Raw genomic sequence first — 21,880 nt, 5'->3', positions numbered from 1 at the left:
CTATAAGGAATGAAGAACTGGAGGATTTCAGAAAGAGCTGGAGAGACCTCCAGGAAGTGATGCAGAGCGAAATAAGCAGAACCAGGAGAGCCTCATACACAGTAACTGAAACACTGTGGGATGATCAAATGTGAGAGACTTTGCTACTAAAAGCAATGCAATGATCCAGGACAATTCTGGGGGATTTACAACAAAGAACGCTGTCCACCTCCAGAGGAAGAACAGGGTGGGAATAGAAACAAAACAAAACAAAAATGGAGCCCCTGGCCCTCCTAAAGGAACTCACCAAAGGGAGAAGGGGGCTGTTCTCAGAACACAGAACTTCCATCTCCCACCTCCATGCATTTGCCAGAAATGTGCCCCAGGCCTGCAATGCCCCCTCTCTCCTCTGCCTAGTCGAATTTTTAGCTTTCTTCAGTCCTCAGGGCAGATGCCACTTTCTCCCATAAGCCTCTCCTCATTCCTTGAGCTATTGGTGCTCTTTCCTTAAATTATCTTATATTGACTTAATTGTAAATTGTTGCTTTTATCCAGGATTCACCTCTCCAAAAATGGGGCCCGACACAAGCTGGCGGTGGGGGCTGGCCAGCCGTTGAGCCTCTCATGATCCAGGCAGCTTTCTCAGACTAAACTGCCCAGAAGGGCCCGCTGCCTCGGTAGAGGGAATTTCCTCCCCTGGTGTGTTCTCTCCACCACTGAAATCCTAGTGGCCGTCCTGATACAAGGGAGCTCTCCCGACTAGAATGCCCTTTTCTGAGGCAGGAGACCCTTTTTCATGGCGGGCTTGGCATTGCCTGGGCAGAGGCTGGCACTTGGGAAGTTCCTGTCTAGTCCTGAACTCGAGTATCTGAAGGGCTGCCGGTCTCCTACGGGTGAAGGGCTTGGCCTAGGAGCCAGTTCCTGTCCCGGCTCTGGGGGGAGGGGGAGGACGTATCTCCGAATCTCGCTTCCTCCCCCCCCCCGCCCCCTTTGCACCCCCCCCCTTCTCCTGGGTCGCTCCGCTCTCGGTTGGGTTTGCCCGGCCATAATGGGAGAGGTGGGATGGGAGAGTGGGGTGCCCTGGGGCAAGCGTTCCTTCCCGAGGGGTCACGGACGTGCACTACGTTGCGCGGACCCACGGGCCCTCCGAGAAAGCTCCGTAGGACGGTGAGGGGGGGAGGCGTGGGAAGAGGAGTGCCTGGCGGAGTCAATGCCGCTGAACTAGGCTAGCCCCGCTTGGCCCCCGGGGGCAGAGGTGGGAGCCGCGGTTGGCAGGAGCGGAGAGGCGCCCGACTCCCGCCCTCCCGGTGCTTTCGCTGCTTCTCTCCCGGGGCTGGATTTGGGGAAAGCTCTTCCGCAGAGGAGCGAATAGCCAGCCTTGGGCGCCGGAGGAGAAGGGGACACTTGTTGGGGGTGGGGAACGGGGCCAGGCCGGGGGAGTCCCCGGGTGCAGCTCAGGGCGAAGTCTCCCCACCTCAGGTTCCTCCCGAACTCGGCGCGGAGATCTCGGGAGTCCCCGCTCGGGGAGCACAGAGCTCAGCGGGTGTCAGGGGGGTTGTGGGGAGGCGGCGGCTCGTCGGGGGTGATCTCTGGCGACTCCTGGAGGGCGGGCCCGGGGGCACGTGGCTCTGGGTGCCCGCTCTGGCGCCGCCCCGCCCCGCTCCCGCCCTCCCGGTGCCTTCCGTCCCTCTTTCCCGGGGCGCTCTCTCCGAGCCCCGAAGTTTCCCATGGAGTTTGTGGCCGCGCTTCGCCTCTGCCTGTGGCTGTGGCTGTGGCCGGGGCTGGGGCCGGGGCTGGGGCCGGGGCCGGGACTGGGCCACCCGCAGCCCTGTCCCCAGGGCGCGCAGCTCGGGGGCCCGCTGCGCCTGGGCGCCCTTCTGCCCCGGGCGGCGGCCCTGCAGCGCCGTGTGCGGCGCGCCCTAGCCCGGGCCATCTCGGAGGGCGCGTGGGGGCCCGAGCCGGGGCTGGAGCTGGGGCTGGAGCTGGGGCCAGAGCTGGAGCTGGAGGCCCCCGCGCCCCCCGCCCGGGACCCCGCCTCGCTGGCTGCCTGGCTGTGCCGCCTGCTGGCTCGGCCGGGGCTGGCCGCACTGCTGGCCTTCCCTGAGTCCCGGCCCGAGCTGCTGCAGCTTCACTTCCTGGCCGCCAGCCTGGAGACCCCCGTGCTGAGCCTGCTGCAGCTGGACGCGCGCCTGCCGCCCGCCACGCCGGTACGCCCCCTCCCCCGACCCCATCATCTCGGCGGGGAGCCCTCGGCCTGGCGCCCCAGCTCCCCGCACAGACCTGCAGACTCCCCAGTGGCCACAGACGCCCGGGCTCTCCCTTATCGAGACTCCCAGCCTTGCCTCAGGGAGACCCCCCCTCCCCCTTCATTGCCCACCCCCACCCCCGTTTTCAAGGACTGTACCTCCTTCCTGGGACTCCCGGGCTTCCATCCTTGACTTGAGGAACCCCTAGATCGCATCCCACTGCTTTCCATCCCGGTCCTCAGGGAGACTTCCCTGACCGCACCTCTTTCTTGGGACACCGAGCCCCTCAGCCCAACGTTGGGGTGCCTTCTTTCCCCAGACTGCACCTAGCACTTACTCATTCCCCTTCTCCCCACCGGGGAGCTCCGGGAATTCTGTTGCCCCATATCCCCTCCCACCGTCCCTGGCAAGCTCCCAGGAGATCAGGCTCTTCTCAAGGCTCACAGCCTGCCACCCCTCCATGGGGCCGGCCCTTCTGATCCCCCATTACCACTCCCATCTCCACCAGGAGTCTCGAGGTCAGCCCTTAGGGTAACCCTGGTGCATGCCTTCTGCTGCCTTGATTCCGAGGTGCCAGGCCCCCTCTCCCCAGCCCAGTCTTCACCTCTGGAACACCTCCCCAATTCCCTTCACAACCCCAGGACTTGGCCTCCATTCCTAGCGGGCTTTCCCCTATCTTTTTCCAGGCCTGCTCCACCCTAGACCTTCCCACTGGCTTCCTTGGAGACCCCAGGCCCCCTCCTAAGCCTTCACCCCTGCTTTGGAGCCCCCATTGTCCTCCAGCCTTGCCTTGGGGCCCTCCTACCTTTAGGGTGCTACTGCTACCATGGGAGAGAGAGGGGAGACTTGGGAATCCCGGATTTGGGGAGAGGGCCCTGAGGCAAGGGGAGAAGGTAGAGTCTGAAGAGGACATCCCCAGCCCCTGGCCTGAGAAGAACTTCCTGGAGGGCCCCACGGAGGTGGTGGGAGCAGGGGAGGAGTGGGTGAGAAGGACTGGAGAGACCTAGGGAACAAGGAAGCAGCGCTAAGGGGCCTCTAAAGGTTCTGACAGAGGCAGGGACTGGGAGGGAAAAGGAAGAGGTGGGGGAGACCTCAGGTAGATCTTGGGGTGCCAGGGCCTTCCTGGGGGCCTGGGAGCTCTGGACAGGGAAGAGTCTTGGTCTCAGGCTGGCTGGTCTTGGGATGATAAGGGAGAGGGATAGCCGCAGGATCTACTTGGGACCCCCCAAGAATCAAGGCAGACTCCTGGGCTGGGAGAGGGGACCCTCTTAACATTCTGTCCTTGGATCCCACCTTCACAACTCCTGGCTTCCTCTTTGGGGGCTTGGAGCCTTGTTCTCTGTCGCCCTCTGCCAGACAGCACCCCAAATGGCACCCTGAGATCAGATCTCAGTGATCCAACACTCAACGATAAAGGGAAGGGCATTTCTTTGCTTTTTTCGTATTTATGTTTAAAAAAATTCATTTAATATCATTTATTCCTAACTGTCCCTCCCTCCCGTCTGTACCCCAGAAGGTATCACCCCACAAAAAGGCATGCCTGGAGAGTTTCTGGTTTTCAGTTTCTTCTCTGGAGGTGGACGTCCACCAGTCATTCTTCCAAAATTAATTCTGTCACTCTAGAGAAAGTTCTCTTGGTTCCACCTTTTTCAGTCTTCCTGACTTCATGGAGGGCTTTCCGAGGTTTTAAGAAATGATCCCACAGCGTGATGGTATTCCAGCACGATCATAAGCCGTCATTTGAAAATTGATGGGCAACCCCTCCATTTCCAGTTTTTTGCTACAACAAAGAGGGCTGCAGTTATACCTTTTTTTTTTAAACCTTTACCTTCTGTCTTACAATCAATACTGTGTGTCAGTTCCAAGGCAGAACAGTAAAGGCTAGTCAAGAGGGGTTAAGTGACTTGCTCAGGGTCACACAGCTGGGAAGTGTCTGAGGCCATATTTGAACCCAGGACCTCCTGTCTCCAGACCTGGCTCTCCATCCACTGAACTACCCAGCTGCTCCTTCTGTTATATCTTGAAAACATATATAGGCTCTTTTTCTTTTCCCCTAACTCCTTGGGAAGGTATACATACACTCTTTATGTATATAGAGTATATGTGGTATATATATATATATGTATATATATATGTTGGATATATATAGATATATATATATATTCTAGGGGTATACACAGTTTTATAACTCTAGGCATAATTCCAAATTGCTCTCCAAATGTTTGGATCAGTTTGCAATTCTACCAACAGTGTATTAGTATCAAGGAACATTTATTAAATACTTTCCTGAAACAAGCTTTGCCCTTGAGGAACTTATATTCTCGTGGGATGGGGACATGGGGCAGGGAATCACACCCTGTAGGATAGAAATACCAAACTGATAGAAGCCAGTTAGGGAGGATGGGCACTGACAGTTGGAGGGGAATCAGGAAAGGCTTCCTGGAGAAGGTGATGTTGGAGGCGAGTCTCCGAAGAAGGGAGAGATTCTATGAGGTGGAGTTGAGGAGAGGAGGCTGGGCCCTGGAAGAGAGGTGGCCCAGGACATCGAGGTGGCTCAAGGGATAGAGAGCTGGGCCTGGAGATGGCAAGTCCTGGGTTCAAATGTGGCCTCAGACACTTCCTAGCTACATTACTCTGGGCAAGTCACCTCACCCTCATTGCCTAGCTCTTAGCACTCTTCTGCCTTGGAACTGATAGCCACAGTATTAATTCTAAGACAGAAGATGAGGGTTTAAAAAATAGAAAAAGAATAAAAAATAGAAGAAGAAAGAGAGAGATGGCCACTGTGGCTGGATGTGGGAAAGGGGAGGCCTCAAAGCTTGACTGAGGATAGGTTGTGATTTACACTCTAAAAGGTAAAGAGAGGAGCTTATATTTGCTTCTGTAGGTAGTAGGGAGCCATCAAGGTCTGTTGAATGGGAGAATCATTAGTTGGTACTTATTGGAAATTACTTTGGCAGCTATTTGGGCAGGCAGGCTGGAGCAGGAAGCCCAAATGGAGACAGTTTCCATAAAGGATAGGAGATGGGGGCAGGAATGTTGTGCACTGGGGAGTAGCCATGCTATCCATTTAGCTGGAATAGAGTATAGAAAGGGGGAGATAGCAAATTCATATGAAAAAAAGTAGACTGGAGCCCTCAGACTTTAAAGGGCTCTAAGCATCAGGGGAGTTGGTATTTAGTATTAGGTGGGAGCCACTGGAGGTTCTGGAGCAGGGGAGTGATAGTCAGATTTTAGGAAGCTATTACAGTAATCTACATAATAGGTGCTAGAATGGCAGCCATATTAGAGTACCACCATCTCAGCCATCCAGGCCAAAACCTGAATAACATTTTCTACTCCTCATTTACTCTGCCCTTCCCCACCCTCTCCTCCATATCTAATGAATTTGCAAGGTTTAAAATTTTTGAATATTGACTCTGTCTCTCCTTTTCTCATTCTTTCCCTCTGCCTCCTTCCTTCTCTCTCTCTCTCTCTCTCTCTCTCTCTCTCTCTCTCTCTCTCTCTCTCTCTCTCTCTCTCTCTCTCTCTCTCCCCCTCCCTCTCCCTTTCTTTCTTTCTTTCTTTCTTTCTTTCTTTCTTTCTTTCTTTCTTTCTTTCTTTCTTTCTTTCTTTCTTTCTTTCTTTCTTTCTTTCTTTCTTTCTTTCTTTCTTTCTTTCTTTCTTTCTTTCTTTCTTTCTTTCTTTCTTTCTTTCTTTCTTTCTTTCTTTCTTTCTTTCTTTCTTTCTTTCTTTCTTTCTTTCTTTCTTTCTTTCTTTCTTTCTTTCTTTCTTTCTTTCTTTCTTTCTTTCTTTCTTTCTTTCTTTCTTTCTTTCTTTCCCTTACCTTCCATCTTGGAGTCAATACTGTGTATTGGCTCCAAGGCAGAAGAGTGGTAAGGGCTAGGCAATGGGGGTCAAGTGACTTGCCCAAGGTCACACAGCTGGGAAGTGTCTGAGGTCAGATTTGAACCCAGGACCTTCCATCTCTAGGACTGGCTCTCAATCCACTGAGCTATCCAGTTGCCCCCCTTCCCCTTCTTTCTGTCTCACACAGACAGACAGAAAGACACACACACACACAAAACAGAGGTAAGTGACTTGCCCAGGGTGACACAGCTGCTAAGCATTTAAGGTCAGACTTGAACTCACAAAGATGAGTCTTCCTGACTCCAGGCTAGCACTCTATCCACTGTGCCACCTAACTGCCACTCTTGACTCTGGCTCCTTTTCTCCACTTCTCGATGTCACCCTAGGGTTGTCTTTTTTCTTTTTCTTTTTTTTCCTATTTTAGTTTATTAAAAAAACCTGCCTGGATTAGCACCATCATCCCTAGTTGGTCTCTGTTTCCAGCCTCTTCCTTTTCCAACACTAAAGGCACCAACCAAATCTCCTATACACAAAATAATCTTCCCAAGACCCAAGTCTGGCCATGTGCCTCCTCCTCTCAGTTTTGCCTCTAACACAGAGCTGCTTCTATTCAGAGCCCAGCTTTGCCCTCTCTTTTTCCTGGCTCCCCTTCTGGCTTTCTGGGTTTGGGCCTAATTGGGCCCCTCCCAGTCTCTCATTCTTATCCTGCCTTCTCTTGGATCTGGACAACTGGGGAAGTGACACCCACACGCTTGCCTCCTCTCCTCTCCCTTCCTTTCACCTCTTTCATGAGGTCTACTCTGACCCTCCCACCTGAAGGTGTTGGTGCTTGCGCCTCTGCCCCCATCACCCTCTGCTTTGTGTCTGACTTCCCCAAGGCTATATCTCAACTCCCAGAATGTATTAGGAGGGGGAAGCTCCTCCAGGCCAGAGATCCATGGGTGGAATCTTCAGAGAGGAAGGTTTGGGTTGGAGCTCAGGAATAACTTCCTAACAGTTGTAGAAACTATCCAAAGGTAGAATGCTACCTCTGTGGGGAGTGAGCTCCCCATCGGAGCAGGTCTCAAAGCAGATTGTATGTTTGATGGTCAGATGGGGTTAGATGCCTCCCTGAGGTCCTTTTCAGGCTATTTTGTCAACAGAGAATGGCAAAGTTAGAAAGAGGAGCCTTAGAAGTAATCTTGTTCCCTCATTTTTCTGAGGAAAAAAATGAGGTTCAGAGTTGGAAGGACTTTCTTTCCTGACACACAGCCAAGCATCGCTGGTGGGAGTCCTGGGGTGACCATTCCCCCAACTTTCCTTGCCCCTCTCCCATTGAGTCAGTTTAGCATGGGGTCTAGAACTCATGGTCTCTGACTCCCAGGTCCACAGGCTTTCTCTCCTTCCTTCCCTGTTCCCTAGAATCCGTTCCATCTGCAGCTGGACTGGGCCAACCCCCTGGAGACGCTGGTGGACGTGCTCTCCTCTGTGCTTCGCGCCCATGCCTGGAAGGACATCGCTCTGGTCCTGTGCCGCATCCGTGATCCCGGGAGCTTCTCGGACTTCTGGACCCAGCGCACGGGGCTGGCACCACAGATGACCCTGGAGCTGAGCCGGTTGCCTGGAGCCCTGGCCCGCCTGCAGGCACTGGCCGGGGAGCCTCCCCCGGTTACAGCTGCCATCCTGTTTGGCTGTGATGCCAACCGTGCCCTTCAAGTGCTGGCCGCCGCCCCCCCTGGGCCCAGATGGCTCCTGGGCACCCCACTGGAGGCCAGGGAATTGCCCATTCAAGGCTTGCCCCCAGGATTACTGGCCTTTGGTGGGGAGAGCCAGCCCCTCCTGGAGGATCTCACCCAGGATGCTGCAGGGCTGGTGGTCCAGGCAGTGGGCAGGGCTGTCCATGCCCACCCTGAACAGATCCTCTCTCCCTCAGTAGTCAGCTGTACCAGCCCTCGACTGTCAAGGCCTGAGTCCTGGGGCAGGCGTCTGGCTGGGTAAGTATCTCTTGCTCCCCAAATGCCCCCTCAGAACCCAGGGTCATGGACAGTCAGCATATTGTATTGTGGACCTGGATTCAAATCTTGACATTTACCAGCTAAGAGACTTTTGAGGAAATCACTTCCCACTTTTCCAAGATAAAGGATTTTCTTCTGTAAAGAGAAGCATTGAATGCCCAGGTCAGAGGGGGGCAGAAGCACTGGTTAGATCCTTCTAGAGTGTTGTGTTCAGTTGTGGGAGACAAATTTTATTTTTTTTTTAATTAAAAAAAATAAAAACCCTCACCTTCTGTCTTACAACCCATACTGTGTATTGGTTCCAAGGCGCTCAGGATCACACAGCTAGGAAGTGTCAGAGGCTAGGACCTCCTGTCTCTGATTTGGGCTCTCAATCCACTAAGCCACCCAGCTGCCCCTAGGAGACACATTTTAGAAAGGATATTAATGAACTTCAGCATGTCCCTCATGATCTAGGCTGAGCACTCACCAGGTCCCACAGGAAGCTCCTGATGCTGCATATGGTCCAGGGTGAGAGGAAGGATGAGAGATCCAGAAGCCATCCCTGGCTGAAGCAGCTGGGGATGTTCTGCCTCCAGAAGAGAGCCTGGAGATGGGATGAGGGGAGGGGAACAACATCCTCTCTGGGTATGGGCTTTCAGCCTTAACTTGCTTGGCCTCAGAAATGGGAGCAGTGAAGGAAATTGCAAAGAGGCAGATTTATTGATTTATTTACTTGTTTATTTTCCATCTTAGAATTAATACTGTGCATTGGTTCCAGGGCAGAAGAGTTGTAAAGGCTAGGCAATGGGGGTTAAGTGACTTGCCCAGGGTCATACAGCAAAGAAGTGTCTGAGGCTAGATTTGAACCCTGGACCTCCCAACTTTAGGCCTGGTCTTCCATCCACTGAGCCACTAGGCTGCCCCCAAATAGGCAGATTTAGATGGATTTGGAAGAAGGAACTCCCTAACCCTGAGAGCTGTCCTTTAGGGGGGGTGGGTAGCATCTCCCTCCTTGGAGCTCTTTCGGCACAGGCTAGGTGACCACTTGTTGGCCTGGTGTACAAAGATTCCTTTTCCAATGGGGCTTGGACTAGATATCTCTGAGGTTTCTCTCAGATCTGAGTGTCTCCGAATCTATAAAAAAGGGGTGGCTATGGGGTGAGCAGAGGAGAAGGGAAGTAGGGAGACACCAGATGATCCCAAAGGACTTCCCTCGCTCTGAATCATCTAAAACTCTCCTGTGAAATTGTGAATTGTGGTTCAGCCACCTGTGCCAGTAAATGGTGTCAGAGGCCCTGGGTTCCAAGGCTGTCTCGGGTCTGCTTGGTCGTCTGTAACAGGAAGGGGTTGAAGGCTGAGATGGCCTCTGAGGGAGGTCCCTTCCCGCTCTGGAATCTGGGGGCCTCTCCCGGAGGTTCCCAAAGGGTAAGGGACTTGCCGAAGGCCACCCAGCTAGCAAATGGCTAAAACCAAGCCTTAAGCCCAGGTCTCTTTGGTCTAGGAGGTTTGGTGCCTTTTCCCCAATGACATCCTGCTTTATAGGGCCCACCAGGGCATGAGGACAGAGACTAGACTTGGGGGTCCTGGTCCCCCCCAGAAGCCCCAAGGCCTAACAGATCCTTTTTGCCCCCCACCTACAGGTTCCTGGCCAACGCCTCCTTCCACGGCCGGACGGGTCACATGTGGGTGACGGCTACCTCCCAGGTTCACATCCAGCACCATTTTCAGGTGTGGAGCCTCCTGCGGGACCCTCGAGGCGCCCCCGCCTGGGTGACGGTGGGCCACTGGCAGGACGGGCGTCTGGAGCCGGCGGCGGGGGGCGTGTGGCCGGGAGCGGGGGGGCTCGGCGGGCGGATGCCCCCGCGCTCCCCTCTGCTGGAGAATGAAGTCGGGCCTCAGAAGCTGCGGGTGGTCACCCTGGTGGAGCACCCGTTCGTGTTCACCCGCGAGGTGGATGAGGACGGCCACTGCCCCGCCGGCCAGCTGTGCCTGGACCCGGGCACGAACGACTCCGCCGTCCTGGGGGAGCTCTTCGCCGCCCTGGACGAGCCGGGCAACGGCTCGGTGCCCCGCGACCTGCGCAAGTGCTGCTACGGATACTGCATCGACCTGCTGGAGCAGCTGGCGGAGGACCTGTCCTTCGCCTTCGAGCTGTACATCGTGGGGGACGGCAAGTACGGCGCCTGGCGCGACGGCCGCTGGACCGGCCTGGTGGGGGACCTCCTGGCGGGCACCGCCCACATGGCCGTCACCAGCTTCAGCATCAACTCGGCGCGCAGCCAGGTCATCGACTTCACCAGCCCCTTCTTCTCCACCAGCCTGGGCATCCTGGTGCGCACGCGCGACACGGCCTCCCCCATCGGCGCCTTCATGTGGCCCCTGCACTGGACCATGTGGGTGGGCGTCTTCGTGGCCCTGCACCTGACCGCCCTCTTCCTCACGCTGTACGAGTGGCGCAGCCCCTACGGCATGACGCCGCACGGCCGCAACCGGCTCAAGGTCTTCTCCTACTCGTCCGCCCTCAACCTCTGCTACGCCATCCTCTTCGGCCGCACCGTGTCCAGCAAGACGCCCAAGTGCCCCACGGGCCGCTTCCTCATGAACCTGTGGGCCATCTTCGGCCTCCTCGTGCTCTCCAGCTACACGGCCAACCTGGCCGCCGTCATGGTCGGGGAGAAGACCTTCGAGGAGCTGTCGGGGATCCACGACCCCAAGGTGGCCCAGGGCGGGGGAGGGGGGACTGTGGGGGGAGGGGGCGGCCGGGCTCGGGCGCCCCCTTCAGGCAGGTGCCTCCTCTCCCCAGCTGCACCATCCATCTCAAGGCTTTCGCTTTGGCACCGTGTGGGAGAGCAGCGCCGAGGCCTACATCAAGAAAAGCTTCCCGGAGATGGCCGAGTACATGCGCAGGCACAACGTGCCCACCACGCCCGACGGGGTCGCCATGCTCACGTGAGGCCCGGGGCCACGGGCGGGGGCGGGGGGGGCCCGGGCTGCGCTGAGCTCCCCGCCCGCCGCTGGGCATCTCCTTCTGGCCCAGGACGGACCCTCCAAAGCTCAACGCCTTCATCATGGACAAGTCGCTGCTGGACTACGAGGTCTCCATCGACGCCGACTGCAAACTGCTCACCGTGGGCAAGCCCTTTGCCATCGAAGGTGAGCCAGGAAGCCTGGCCAGGGGGCGGCCTCAAGCCCTGCTGCCTCATGCCTCCTGGCCCTTTAGGAGAGCCACAGCCGGCAGGCTCCAGAGGAGCAAAGGAGGTCCCAGCTGGAAGGACCAGCGCCAGAGCTGGGGGGGGGGGCTTAGAGAGTGCCAGAGCTGGGGGGGCCTTAGAGAGCGCCAGAGCTGGGGGGGGGGGAGCTTAGAGAGCGCCAGAGCTGGGGGGGGAGCTTAGAGAGCGCCAGAGCTGGGGGGGGAGCTTAGAGAGCGCCAGAGCTGGGGGGGGAGCTTAGAGAGCGTCAGAGCTGGGGGGGAGCCTTAGAGAGCGCCAGAGCTGGGGGGCCTTAGAGAGCGCCAGAGCTGGGGGGGAGCTTAGAGAGCGTCAGAGCTGGGGGGGGCCTTAGAGAATGCCAGAGCTGGGGGGGGAGCTTAGAGAGTGCCAGAGCTGGGGGGGCCTTAGAGAGCGTCAGAGCTGGGGGGGCCTTAGAGAGCGCCAGAGCTGGGGGGGGGGCTTAGAGAGCACCAGAGCTGGGGGGGGCCTTAGAGAGCGCCAGAGCTGGGGGGGGGCTTAGAGAGCACCAGAGCTGGGGGGGCCCTAGAGAGCGCCAGAGCTGGGGGGGGGCCTTAGAGAGCGCCAGAGCTGGGGGGGGGAGCTTAGAGAGCGCCAGAGCTGGGGGGGGAGCTTAGAGAGCGCCAGAGCTGGGGGGGGGAGCTTAGAGAGCACCAGAGCTGGGGGGCCTTAGAGAGCGCCAGAGCTGGGGGGCCTTAGAGAGCGCCAGAGCTGGGGGGCCTTAGAGAGCGCCAGAGCTGGGGGGGCCCTAGAGAGCGCCAGAGCTGGGGGGGGGAGCTTAGAGAGCGCCAGAGCTGGGGGGGGGGGCTTAGAGAGCACCAGAGCTGGGGGGGGCCTTAGAGAGCGCCAGAGCTGGGGGGGGGGCTTAGAGAGCACCAGAGCTGGGGGGGGCCTTAGAGAGCGCCAGAGCTGGGGGGCCTTAGAGAGCGCCAGAGCTGGGGGGCCTTAGAGAGCGCCAGAGCTGGGGGGCCTTAGAGAGCGCCAGAGCTGGGGGGCCTTAGAGAGCGCCAGAGCTGGGGGGCCTTAGAGAGCGCCAGAGCTGGGGGGGGGAGCTTAGAGAGTGCCAGAACTGGGGGGGCCTTAGAGAGCGCCAGAGCTGGGGGGGGCCTTAGAGAGCGCCAGAGCTGGGGGGGCCTTAGAGAGCGCCAGAGCTGGGGGGGGAGCTTAGAGAGCGCCAGAGCTGGGGGGCCTTAGAGAGCGCCAGAGCTGGGGGGGGGAGCTTAGAGAGTGCCAGAACTGGGGGGGCCTTAGAGAGCGCCAGAGCTGGGGGGGGCCTTAGAGAGCGCCAGAGCTGGGGGGGGAGCTTAGAGAGTGCCAGAACTGGGGGGGCCTTAGAGAGCGCCAGAGCTGGGGGGGCCTTAGAGAGCGCCAGAGCTGGGGGGCCTTAGAGAGCGCCAGAGCTGGGGGGGCCTTAGAGAGCGTCAGAGCTGGGGGTGGGCCTTAGAGAGCGCCAGAGCTGGGGGGGGCCTTAGAGAGCGCCAGAGCTGGGGGGGCCTTAGAGAGCGTCAGAGCTGGGGGTGGGCCTTAGAGAGTGCCAGAGCTGGGGGGGGGAGCTTAGAGAGTGCCAGAGCTGGGTGGGCCTTAGAGAGCTCCAGAGCTGGGGGGGGAGCTTAGAGAGTGCCAGAACTGGGGGGGCCTTAGAGAGCGCCAGAGCTGGGGGGGGCCTTAGAGAGCGCCAGAGCTGGGGGGGGAGCTTAGAGAGCGCCAGAGCTGGGGGGGCCTTAGAGAGCGTCAGAGCTGGGGGGGGCCTTAGAGAGTGCCAGAGCTGGGGGGGGAGCTTAGAGAGCGTCAGAGCTGGGGGGGGAGCTTAGAGAGTGCCAGAGCTGGGGGGGGAGCTTAGAGAGTGCCAGAGCTGGGGGGGCCTTAGAGAGCATCAGAGCTGGGGGTGGGCCTTAGAGAGTGCCAGAGCTGGGGGGGGCCTTAGAGAGTGCCAGAGCTGGGGGGGGCCTTAGAGAGCGTCAGAGCTGGGGGGGCCTTAGAGAGTGCCAGAGCTGGGGGGGCCTTAGAGAGCGTCAGAGCTGGGGGGGGCCTTAGAGAGTGCCAGAGCTGGGGGGGAGCTTAGAGAGCGCCAGAGCTGGGGGGGGGAGCTTAGAGAGCGCCAGAGCTGGGGGGGCCTTAGAGAGCGCCAGAGCTGGGGGGCCTTAGACTCTCAGAGCTGGGGGGTCCCTTAGATTGTGGAATGTCGGGGTTGGGGGCCCCCTGGAGCATGGTGCCAGAACACAGCTTGTCAGAGCCGGCACAGACAGTGAGGATGATGGGATGGCTGTGAGCTGCGTTGCAGAGGAGCCGGGACTTGGGCTTGCCAGAACAGACAAGGCAGGCTGGGTAAGCGAGAGGGAGTGAAGAGGTTGGTCCAGGCAGGGGCTACCAGTTGGCAGAGAGGGAGAAACGAGCAAGGATGGAACCCATTGGAAGGCAGACCCTGGCGGCTCCGGGGGCCGGCCGAGGAGTCAGGCTTTCTCCACGGGGCCGGGGCGCCAGGGACAGCCGGTCAGCCAGGGCTGGTGGTCACCAGAGACGTCCTGGCCGATGATCTTGGTCCCTGGTATGAGAGAGGCTGGAAGGGAGGCGGAGAGAGACGGAGGCTGGGCGCAGTCCTTGGCCTCCGGGGGCTCCTAGCCGGCCCTTCTCCCCTGAAGTCTGGAGGCCCCGGAACTCAAACTGTGCCCCATGGGCTGAGGAAGACCCTGCGTCCTGTCCGCAGGCTACGGGATTGGGCTGCCTCGGAACTCGCCGCTCACCTCCAACCTGTCCGAGTTTATCAGTCGCTACAAGTCTTCGGGGTTCATCGATCTGCTGCACGACAAGTGGTACAAGATGGTGCCCTGTGGCAAGAGGGTCATCGCTGTCACGGAGGTGAGCGAATAGTGATTTTTCTTGGCCCGAGCTTCGGCTTAAGGTATGGAAGGACGAGCGAGCCTTGGGCCCAGGTGGAGGTGACTTGCCCAGGGTCACACAACTAGTTAGTATCTGAGGCTGGATTTGAACTCGGGAAGATGAGTCTTCCTGACTCCAGACCCGGCACATAGTAGGTGCTTAATAAATGCTCTGTAGCTCAGCACAAGTGGGAATGCTTAGCCTGGAGGGAAGAGGGAGCCACGAAGACGGGCATCACTTTGCCTTTCAGTGCCTGGTTTATAATACATCCTTGTTGGGCGCCTCATCTCCAAGAGGGGTAAATATGGGACGAGAGGATGAAGTTGCGGAGAGGTGGCCACAGGCCTGATGTCAGGAAAAACCCAGGGGGTCAGCGGGGTGGCCTCTGGAGGTCTGGATGAATTGGGGGCTGGAGCCGATGGAGCCATCCTGCGGTCCTTCCTCATTCAGCTGCCTGGCACTTGCTTAGATATCAGAGCACTTTCTGCAGTCACTGGGAGCCCCCATTTCACGGAGGAGCCAGAAAGGCTGGCTAGAGGATGGCAAAGGGGGGCTGGGATGGGGAAAGAGGTGCTCTGAGTTCCATCCTTCCTGGGGAAGCAGAGAAGGATGGGAAAATCATAGCGTGGGAAACTGAGAGGGGCTCCCTCACCCCATCACAAAATTTTAGGGCTCCAGGAAGGGATCCCCGAGAGTATCCAGACCAACCCATACCCTAGTAGGTGTCCCCACTCTGGTATCCCCAAATTCCTCATCCTCAGCCATCAAGGCACTGAACCCCATTTTTGGATTATTAGGCAAATTAAGGAATTTTTTTTCTTGTACCAAGTTGAAATCTGCCCTCCCCCCCCCCCCCCCGAGACTTCTTGGACCTAGTTTTGTCTCCTGGAGCCATGCAGACTCCCACCAATACTCTCTCCAGGTCTTTGACAGCTGTCACTCTCAGGCTGCCCTCCTCCCCCATCCAGGCAGCCAGCATTTACTCAGAGACTGTTAGCAGTCGGGCATCCAGAGCTCTGCCCCTTGAGAGCTCATGGCAAGCATCTAGTCTCTCCCACTCCCTTTTCTGGTGCCTCTAAGCACTCTTAAGATTGAAACTGTCTCCTGCTCCCTCACCATCCTGGCACCTTCTAGCTTATCTCCTGGACCAAAACTCAACCCAGGGGGTCTCACTAGGACAGAGTACAGAGGGACTAACTGTCACTCCCACACTGCTGTGTTCTGGGCTCAGTCTTCCTCCCTCTTTCTTCCTTCTTTCCTTCCCCTTCCTCTTCTTTTTCTCTCTTTCTCTCCTCCCTCATTTCTTTTCCTTCCTCCCTCTTCTTTCTCTTCCTCCCCTTTTCCTTCTTCTTCCCTTCCTTCCTCTTTCCTCCCTCTTCCTTTTCCTTCCTTCCTCCATCTTCTTTTCCTTCCTTATTTCCTCCCTCTTCTTTCTTTTCCTTCCTTCCTTCTTTCTTTTCCTTCCTCCCTCCTCTTTTCCTTCTTCCCTTCCTTTTTTCTTTTTCTTCCTCTCTCCCCCTCCCTCTTTCTCCCTCTCTTCCCACCCCCCTTACCTTCTATCTTAGTATCATTTCTAAGTCAGTAGTATTAAAGGCTAGGCAACTGGAATTAAGTGGCTTGTTCAGGGTCACACACAGCTGGGAAATGTCTGAGGACTGATTTGAACCCAGGCCCTCCAGATTCCAAGCCTGGCGCTCTATCTGCTGTGCTGCCTCGCTGCCCCAACAATGCTTTTCAGGATCTTTTTTCAAGATCTTAAAAGATCATGTGAGCCTTTTTGACTAGCACATCACCCTGATGATTAAGGAAGCTCGTGCCTCGCGGATTCCCAGATGCTCTTCACTGAGGTCTAGTCCCATTTCTCCCTGCCCCCATCCCACCCTGGTAAATTGTGTGAGGCTTAATTTTTTGAACCTAAATGTGGGACTTTTCATAACTAGGTGGCATAGCGTTTTGGGGCTGGAGTCGGGAAGTCTTGGGTTCAAATCCAGTCTAAGAGACTGGCTGTGTGGCCCTGGGCAAGTTGCTGAAGCTCTGTGCCTTTCACAGTCTTCCTAATTGTCAAATGGGGATGACCGTTGGTGTGAGGATAAAATGAGATCTTGCTGTGCGTGGCGCACAGGTGCTGGGACTAGACGCTGTCCCTTCCCTAGTGGTCCTCTGCGGAGTTTTGGGCCCAATTGATGATGCGGTGGGTGAGGCCCTGCTCTGGCCCTTTCCACGGAAGGGGGCGAGTGGTGGAAAAGAGCAGCACACGGATGGTGTGCGCACACGCACACGCGTAGCCCCAGGGCTGAGTGAAGCTGTGGCAGACGTGCCCATGGATGGGCTCACCCACACAGACCCATCGCTCCCTCAGACTCTGCAGATGGGCATCTACCACTTCTCGGGGCTCTTCGTGCTGCTCTGCCTGGGCCTCGGATGCTCCCTCCTCACCTCTTTGGGGGAACACATTTTCTATCGCCTGGTCCTGCCTCGGATCCGCAAGCACGCCAAGCTGCAGTACTGGCTGCACACCAGCCAGGTGAGGGGCTCGGGCATCGCGGGGCTGGGGAGGGCTCCCGTCTCAAGGCTCTCTCCCGAGACCTCCAGGGGGCTCCGCTTCACATGTCCGCTTTCCAGTAAACGACCAGATGGGAACCCGGGGAGCCTCCCCGAAGGCCCCCGAGAAGCAGTTTGGTTCCTTTGTGCCCGTGCTAGTGCCCCGAACTCCGGGGTCCTGTGGGGGGTGGGCAAAGGGACGGAGGGCTGGCGCAGAGCCCCATCCCTGTCTCTTTTGCACGGGCCGGTAGAAAATCCATCGGGCTCTGAACACCAGCTTAGAGCAGCAGAAGAACCAGAAGGCAGAGCCGGAGCCTGCGCCGGAGCCAAGGTTACACTGGGGAGCCCCCATCTGGAGGGGGAAGGAGGGCATCAGGAACGGCCTCGTGGAGTTAGCATGGAGTGGGAGAGGTTCAAGGGCGGGCGAGGGATCAGCAGTCTGATAAGAGGAAGGCCAAGGCGGGTGCCGCATAGCTAGTTGGGCCATGGTGACTTCTGGGGGCAGGACAGTGACGCGGTTCTTCCTCGTTCCAGCTGCAACCCCCCCGGCCAGCAGAGCAGCAGGAACAGCCTCAGGCCGGCGGTGAAGGGTGAGCGCAGGGTCCGATTCCAGGAGCCAGGGATGGAGGGGCCTGACCTGCAGCTCACCAATGGGCGCCTGCCTCAGCAGCAGCCGGTGGGGCAGCCGGAAGCAGTACGGCCACAGTCCCCTCCTCTGGCAGCTGCTGCTGCCGCCCCTGCCACTACAACCACAACCACCCAGAGCGAGCTGAAGGCCCTGGAGCAGCGAATCGAGGGCATGCGGGAGCAGCTCCGGGCTGCCTTGCTCAGGAAGAGTGAGCTGGTGCTCCTGCTTGGGAGGGACCTGCCCCCCCGCAGCCGGCTACTGCTGCCCCCCCAGGAGATCAGCGAGGACAGCTAGCCATGCCTGACCGCCCACCAGTCCCTTGGCCTTCCTGTGGCACTGGAACCTAGCTCCCGGGCCTGGGCACACAAGTGGGAGTGGTGGCAGTACCAAGCTCCCATTTGCTTTGTGGCTCCAGGCTTTCCGAGCCAGTTTCACGCACCCCTTCAGGGCACCCTAAGTCCTGGCTTGACCTGAGATTCAATATAGTAGCTGCTGCCCTCAGGCTCCTCTGAAACTAGAGGCCATTTCCAAGTCTGGAAGGGCCCGGCCTCTGGTGTCAGTTGGCCAGGCAGCCAGAGCCTAAGACCTCCTTTGGCCAGGATTGGTGGAGGGTTAGAGCACAAAGCCCTTACAGGCCCTTGGCGACAGCAGCAACTGCATGTTGGGAATCCTGGGAGGAGCCGGCATCGGTGGGCTAAGGGCACCGGCTCCCTGAAGCATCATCCCCTTGCATGCCTACAAGCTTCGTGTTGATGAGAAAGCATGAGTTCCATCCTCTCCCTCCATTGTACCATAGTGTCAGCTTGGGGGTGGAAAGGTCGGCACCTCGGCCCCAGGGACCTCAGCAGCTTCATCCTGGGGCCACATACATTCCACAAGCCTAGATTTAAGAGCTGGCAGAAAATTTAATAATTTTCAAAATATTTTAGACACCATAAATGTGAGTCTGGAGAGAAAATACCGATGTTAAGCAGGCCAGATGCAGACTGTAAGCCACTGCCAATGAGGAATTGCTGTAGAGGGCATCCCCAGAAACAGGCCTGCCCAGAGGGCTGCACTGGGAACAAAGGGAGACACTGAGGAAGGCCTCCAAGCTGCTGGGAAGACGGCTGAGAAGGGTGGAGCACTCCTGTCAGGGCAGCCCCTTCACTTCTGGGAAATGCTTGCTCTGATCTGCTGAGATGTCAATGAAAGAAGTGGAGGAAAATCAGAGAGAGCAACTGTTAGATAGACTATTTATTATATATACAAACACAATTTTTATACATTACAATTAAATAGAATGGAATGAATTTTTTATTCTTCATTCCTCACCAAGTGATTTGGTTGATTCACTCAGCCTCCGGCTCATCATTCCAAACTAGCCCGATGGCCTAGGCAGACCGAGTCAGATGTCCAAGTCTGCTTGTGGCAGCGAAAGGAGGGGTTTGGGCTGAGAGACTGGCCACGACTCCCCAAGATCTTATATTCCTTTTGACTGGTGGGGGCTGGGACCCAGTGACTGTTCATGTCCATTTCCTGAGCTGGGGACCCCAAGGGTTCTCACATCTCACCAGGTGCAGCTTGGTAAGCGGGTACAGGGTGGGGACCATCTAAAGTCAAAATCTGTCTTCTATGAACAAGGTTGCTTACGTATGGCTCAGCTCTATACATCCGGGGACTGCCTTCTCCCCAGAGTTCTGCACATCCACACATGCCCATACGCACTCCTCAAGCAGCATAGGGCAATCATCCCCCTCAACTGTCCACTGTTAGTTCCCAGGAAGCAACCACTCTGTATGGGGAACACCTGAGTCACTGAGCACAGCAGGTGCCCCCTCACCAACCAAGAGAGGAAGAAGTAGCCTATGGGTACCACACTGCTTTCCACTGGGCAGAATCACAGGCTTATACTGCATCTGCCACTCTCTCCATAGGATTCTCCCAGCCCTTCTCAAGAGTTGGTGGGAAAGTCAGGCTATGGCTAGGAGGCAGGGAGAATAAGCAATCCTCCAGGCTCAAGAGAAGGCACTGAACTCCAAGCACCAAGCAGAGACTCCTGGGAAGGGACGGACAGGGAAGAGTCCGGTGAGCTTTCACAACGAAGGCCTCCCTCCTCTTTCTTCTGCGGCCCTCAAGTGCCAGCTGAAGGCTGGGCTTCACCAGCTGGGGGCCTTTTGTTCCATCCTGCTTGCCATGTGCACCTCACCCCGAAGTCAAACCTCCTGCCAACCAACATCATCACTACTTGCTCTTCACCTGGCTTTAGAGGGAAGGGGGTCAATCTGGAGCATGAGGGTAGGAGGGGCTGCTTCTCTCCACCTCTTTCCTGGGACCTTCAAAAACTAAGGAATTCCTTGCCGACACTATGGTTGCTCTGTACCAGGCCAGTGAATGTGCTGAATTGGGGCCCAGGGACCCTGCCCCACACAGGCTTTGGCTCCCTTCATGAAGCATCTTCCCAACTGCTCCCTCTCCCCATCCTTGGCACTTTTCTAAATCCCACACCACAGCCCCAGCTCTTGCTGCCTTGGAGGATTGAGAATACGGTGAGTACTTGGTGGTGGACAAAACCCCATTCAAACAATTTCCAAATAGTGGTGGAACAGAGAGGTTTCCCTCTGTGTCTCCTCCAGTCAAAGAGGGAATAAAAAGTACTCTGGTGGTGAAGGCTTCATTGCTCTAGGAGAAAAGAGGCAAAAATCACCAGAACGGGATGTTTGCACAAAGCAAGGAGATGGGGAAGATGCTATCCAGGGCTCCCACAAGGCCTGCCCCACCCCCAAAGGGAGGCAGGAGCACATCTCCCAGACAATGAAGGGAAGAATAGTTTGAAGAGGAGAAAGAAATCCAAGGAGAGTGGTGCAAGGAAGCCCATAGGTTTAGGCCAGGAGTTAGGCAAAGAAACCAGCTGTTCTGGAGACTGCCGAGACCAGGTTACACATCTTCCCATGGGACCCAGGGGGAAAACAGAGCAGGGAACAATTGCCCCCGGTGAGTAAGGCCCATGCTTCTGGAAGGTTGCTCTCTCTGAAGCAGCCTTCACTCGGTGGATTTAAAAATAATTTTAAAAATTCATCTGAATCTGGTTGGGGAAGAAAAAGAGCCAGTGTTTGACAGGAGCAGAGAGATTCCCTCTGCCCTATCGAGGATCAGCAAAAGTGCTCAAGAAGGGCTTCTGAATTCTGCTTCTGAAAGCATGTTTTGGGGGGCACCGTTGTCTTTGGAGCAGGGATGGCTCTCCTGTGTTGTCTGATCTGAGCTCATACACTTGTCTGAGGTGGGGTTTTGGGCAAGGACCTCAGAGAGGTTGCTCTCGGAGACATCAACAATGTCCTGGCCACCAAGTGAGAGTGAACCAGCCCTAGTCTGATCAGCAAGAGGGGCAGCTGGTTCAGGGGTGCCAGTGGTGTGGGTAGGAGGGGAGGTGGGAGACTCAGGGGCGCCAGTGGTGTGGGCAGAAGGCTCAGGGGTTGTACTTTCTGCCTGGGGGGTGACCAGAGTTGTTGATGTCACCTCAATGGTGATGGAGCTGGTGGTGACCCCAGGGCTCTCACTAACTCGGATTTGGGCCACTAGGCCAGGGGAGGTGGTAGCAGCTGGGACACTGGGGGGACTTCCATTGGCTAGGGTTCCATGTCCTGCTCTCTGCTCCAGAAGGGAGGCGCTCAAATCAGAGAGGAATGAAGGGTCCGTGAAGATAGTGGCCGTCTCAGCCATCCAGTTCAGTTCGCTCCCAACAGAGGCAGAGGCAGGGCCAGGCCCATCCCCAGAGGCTGGCTGGTTGTTGCTCCCACTCTGCAGGGAGGGCCCCGGGCTTCCAGGAGCCATAGCTGCGGCGGCTGTGTTATTGTTGAGATTGTCCTGCAGGGCTGTCTGGGTACCCTGGCCAATTTGCTGGTTCTGCAACAACATCTCCTGGATGCGGATCTGCTGGAGGATGGCTGGCAACTCGAAGTGATGGAAAAAGTAGATCATGGAATGCTGCAAAGAGATGGAAGAGGAAGAGAATCAGGCTAAGTCCCCAAATGAGAGCATGTGGGGCTGTCACTGGCCTGGGAAAAGAGGAAAGCTGGTGGAAGCCAGAAGGCCCGGCCCACGGATGCCCTTCAAGCACCTGATGAGCATAGGCCAAGGCCAGCATAGGCCCCTGGGCTACCTTCAAAGGCACTGAATCCCCTTCTCTGGAGGCCTTCAAAATGGACGCTGAAAGCAGGCATGGTGCCAAGTGCTTGATAATGACTATCTCGCCATAACAATGGCACAGAGGTGTTATCATCAGCCCCACTTTACACAGGAGGTGATGTGATTTGCCCAGGGTCCCAGGGCTTGTCACCGTCTGGGGCCAGATCTGAGCTCAGGTCTTGCTGGCTCCAGGCCCAGCTCTCTGTGCTGGGGCGCCACCACTAGAGCTAAAAGAAGTCCCAGAGCCTCGGGGGCCACCATTAGCCTCTCTCAGGGCTTTTAATGGAAAATCCTTTCAGAAATCCCAATGATTCACTGCTTCACCAGGAGATTCAGGGATTTCTTCCCTAATTTATAAGTGAACTTTCTGGCCCCTTCCTTTCCCCTTTCCTG

At 56.9% G+C, this 21,880-nt stretch overlaps 2 protein-coding genes across 6 annotated transcripts in view; one reads left to right on the top strand and one right to left on the bottom strand.

Moving 5' to 3' along the window:
- Nucleotides 1–1,568: 1,568 nt before the first annotated feature.
- On the top strand, nucleotides 1,569–18,653 carry GRIN3B (glutamate ionotropic receptor NMDA type subunit 3B). Of its 2 annotated transcripts, XM_056822260.1 has the most exons (10): nucleotides 1,569–2,186; nucleotides 7,476–8,047; nucleotides 9,691–10,224; nucleotides 10,369–10,765; nucleotides 10,854–10,999; nucleotides 11,088–11,203; nucleotides 13,982–14,133; nucleotides 16,514–16,678; nucleotides 16,947–17,026; nucleotides 17,230–18,653. In XM_056822260.1, the coding sequence occupies exons 1-10, from the start codon at nucleotides 1,707–1,709 to the stop codon at nucleotides 17,615–17,617; spliced, it is 3,030 nt and encodes a 1,009-aa protein (XP_056678238.1). In that variant the 5' UTR covers nucleotides 1,569–1,706; the 3' UTR covers nucleotides 17,618–18,653. The 2 variants fall into 2 exon arrangements, with proteins under 2 accessions (XP_056678238.1, XP_056678237.1); XM_056822259.1 differs by having other exon boundaries at nucleotides 9,691–10,765.
- Nucleotides 18,209–21,880, bottom strand: part of TMEM259 (transmembrane protein 259) — a 52,819-nt gene continuing 49,147 nt past the window's right edge. For 2 of the 4 annotated variants that reach the window (XM_007489383.3, XM_007489384.3), the window contains exon 11: nucleotides 18,542–21,286. In XM_007489383.3, coding sequence (XP_007489445.2) covers nucleotides 20,468–21,286 — 819 coding nt within the window. In that variant the 3' untranslated portion in view covers nucleotides 18,542–20,467. Of the gene's footprint in view, nucleotides 18,500–18,541; nucleotides 21,287–21,880 lie in introns of those variants that run through there. The other 2 variants (XR_465844.3, XR_465845.3) reach the window with 2 other exon arrangements.

This window comes from Monodelphis domestica, chromosome 3 (genome assembly GCF_027887165.1).
Source record: "Monodelphis domestica isolate mMonDom1 chromosome 3, mMonDom1.pri, whole genome shotgun sequence".
NCBI classification, from domain to species: Eukaryota; Metazoa; Chordata; class Mammalia; order Didelphimorphia; family Didelphidae; genus Monodelphis; species Monodelphis domestica.
Note: the sequence above shows the minus strand (reverse complement) of the source record. Positions and strands in the feature narration are given on the sequence as shown.

Excerpts from the sequence above, each read along its gene's own strand:
- GRIN3B (XM_056822259.1), top strand. The coding sequence starts at position 1,707 with ATGGAGTTTGTGGCCGCGCTTCGCCTCTGCCTGTGGCTGTGGCTGTGG. Across the intron at positions 10,766-10,853 it reads CGGGGATCCACGACCCCAAG|CTGCACCATCCATCTCAAGG; the intron begins GTGGCCCAGGGC and ends TCCTCTCCCCAG. Across the intron at positions 16,679-16,946 it reads ACTGGCTGCACACCAGCCAG|AAAATCCATCGGGCTCTGAA; the intron begins GTGAGGGGCTCG and ends ACGGGCCGGTAG.